This window comes from Nematolebias whitei, chromosome 17 (assembly GCF_014905685.2).
Source record: "Nematolebias whitei isolate Nwh7 chromosome 17, NemWhi1, whole genome shotgun sequence".
In the NCBI taxonomy this organism is placed as follows: Eukaryota; Metazoa; Chordata; class Actinopteri; order Cyprinodontiformes; family Rivulidae; genus Nematolebias; species Nematolebias whitei.
The window spans coordinates 23,311,492-23,313,085 of NC_056514.1; the positions used below are offsets into that span (position 1 = coordinate 23,311,492).

The following is a 1,594-nucleotide window of genomic DNA, read 5'->3' on the forward strand; positions in this document are numbered from 1 at the left end:
GTGAATGATAAAGATTGAGTGGAGAGGCAGACTGAGGAGTGAGTGGAAAATAACAGAATCAGATAAACAGAAAATCACACACAGAGCAGAACAACAAAAACATAAAGAGCAGACAGAGACAGAACCAGTCAAACAGAACTCAGAATGTAATTAAAGTGACACATTTACAAAGCACCTTGAAAAGGAAGGAAATGATTTAGTTTGTGGGATAACAGGACCAGATACACAAAAGCAGAAAACACACAAAGAGCAGAGGCTTAGGCAGATGGGGGGGGCAGCGGGGGCCGCTGACCGTGACAGATGGACCTTTACAAGAGATCCTTCCTGCCTACAGCCATCAGCATCTATAACATCTCTTAATGAAATGAGGATAACAAGTTACAACAACAAATAATTTCCCTTTGGGATTAATAAAGTATTTTTGAATTGAATTGAATATGGATGCAGTTAAGACATGGAGGTAGCTGGAGTGAGGAGAGAGTGAGATGGAGGAGGAGGACTTGCTGTGGCAACACCTGAAAAAGGAAAAACTGGAAAAGGAGGAGTACTTTTGTAACTGGCTGTGATCCTTTTAGAGGTTGTGTCTGGTAACCGTTTCAAACAACACATCGGTTTGATCTTTTTCTAATTTTACTGTGATGAACTTTAACCGGCTGTGGAGTCTGAGATGTAACTCGAGTTTTTTTGGGTTTTTTTGTAGTTCCTACAAGCCTTTTATGATGTGGCCTTGAGATGAAAAAGCTAAGTTGTCAATTCCTAAAAATTATTTGCATCATTCTCACTCAGACATATTTATTTTCATCTCTGAACGATGGACTTGTTTTATTTTGCGTAGCTTTTACTAACTTTGCTTTTCCATCAAAACGTGTTGATTAGAAACATTCATTTTAAAAATCTGTCTGCTTTACTGCAAGATCACAAAGCACATGGCAAAGTAGAACAAAGTTTTTAAAATTATCATCAACAGGAAATTGCATAAAGCCTGCCTTTGTAGCTCTCTGCTGATCATGTAGTCTATTCAAAAAGTCAGCAGGAAACAGCAGATCTCCTGTTTAATAACTATTACCTGCTCACATTTACTTGTAATACTTTAGAAACAGAAAAATTAAAATGTGAGAGAGCATGTGGGTGTTATGGCTCAGAAAAGGCAAAGTCTAAGCAACAAAACTCCAGTAACTCACCATGAGGTGTCAGAAGAGGGAACACATCAACACCATGGTGGCTCCACAAGTCTCGTGGATACATGGATCACAGGACAATTAGACAAACTTCTAGAGTGAGACCTGGTTGAGCTCCAGAAAACAAATTCGATGCATGTTCAAAAATGAGCAGCTTGAGTCATAATGGAGTCAGCCAGCCCTGCTGCTGCTGGAGATACAGTTTCATGCTGCTGCATCTTCCTGTCGGTCTGGCTTCCTGTGCTGTGGTTAGCAGGTTGAACAGTAAAAAAAAGGGCTTGTATGCAGGCAACATGTCAACTTAAACCAGAATGTAAAACCACGCTTTAGTCTCTGTCGCCTTGTTATAAACTTTGTAGCTAGCTCTGATCTGTGGTTTGGCACTAAAATGGCAAAGTTCACCAAACTAGTACACA

At 39.9% G+C, this 1,594-nt stretch overlaps 1 protein-coding gene across 1 annotated transcript in view; it reads right to left on the reverse strand.

Annotated features, from left to right (window-relative positions):
- nlrc3 (NLR family, CARD domain containing 3) overlaps positions 1-1,245 on the reverse strand; it is a 19,259-nt gene extending 18,014 nt beyond the window's left edge. Inside the window, exon 1 of the mRNA XM_037690862.1 lies at positions 1,182-1,245. Coding sequence (XP_037546790.1) covers positions 1,182-1,245 — 64 coding nt within the window. The remainder of the gene's footprint in view (positions 1-1,181) is intronic.
- Between the last annotated feature and the right edge of the window lie 349 nt (positions 1,246-1,594).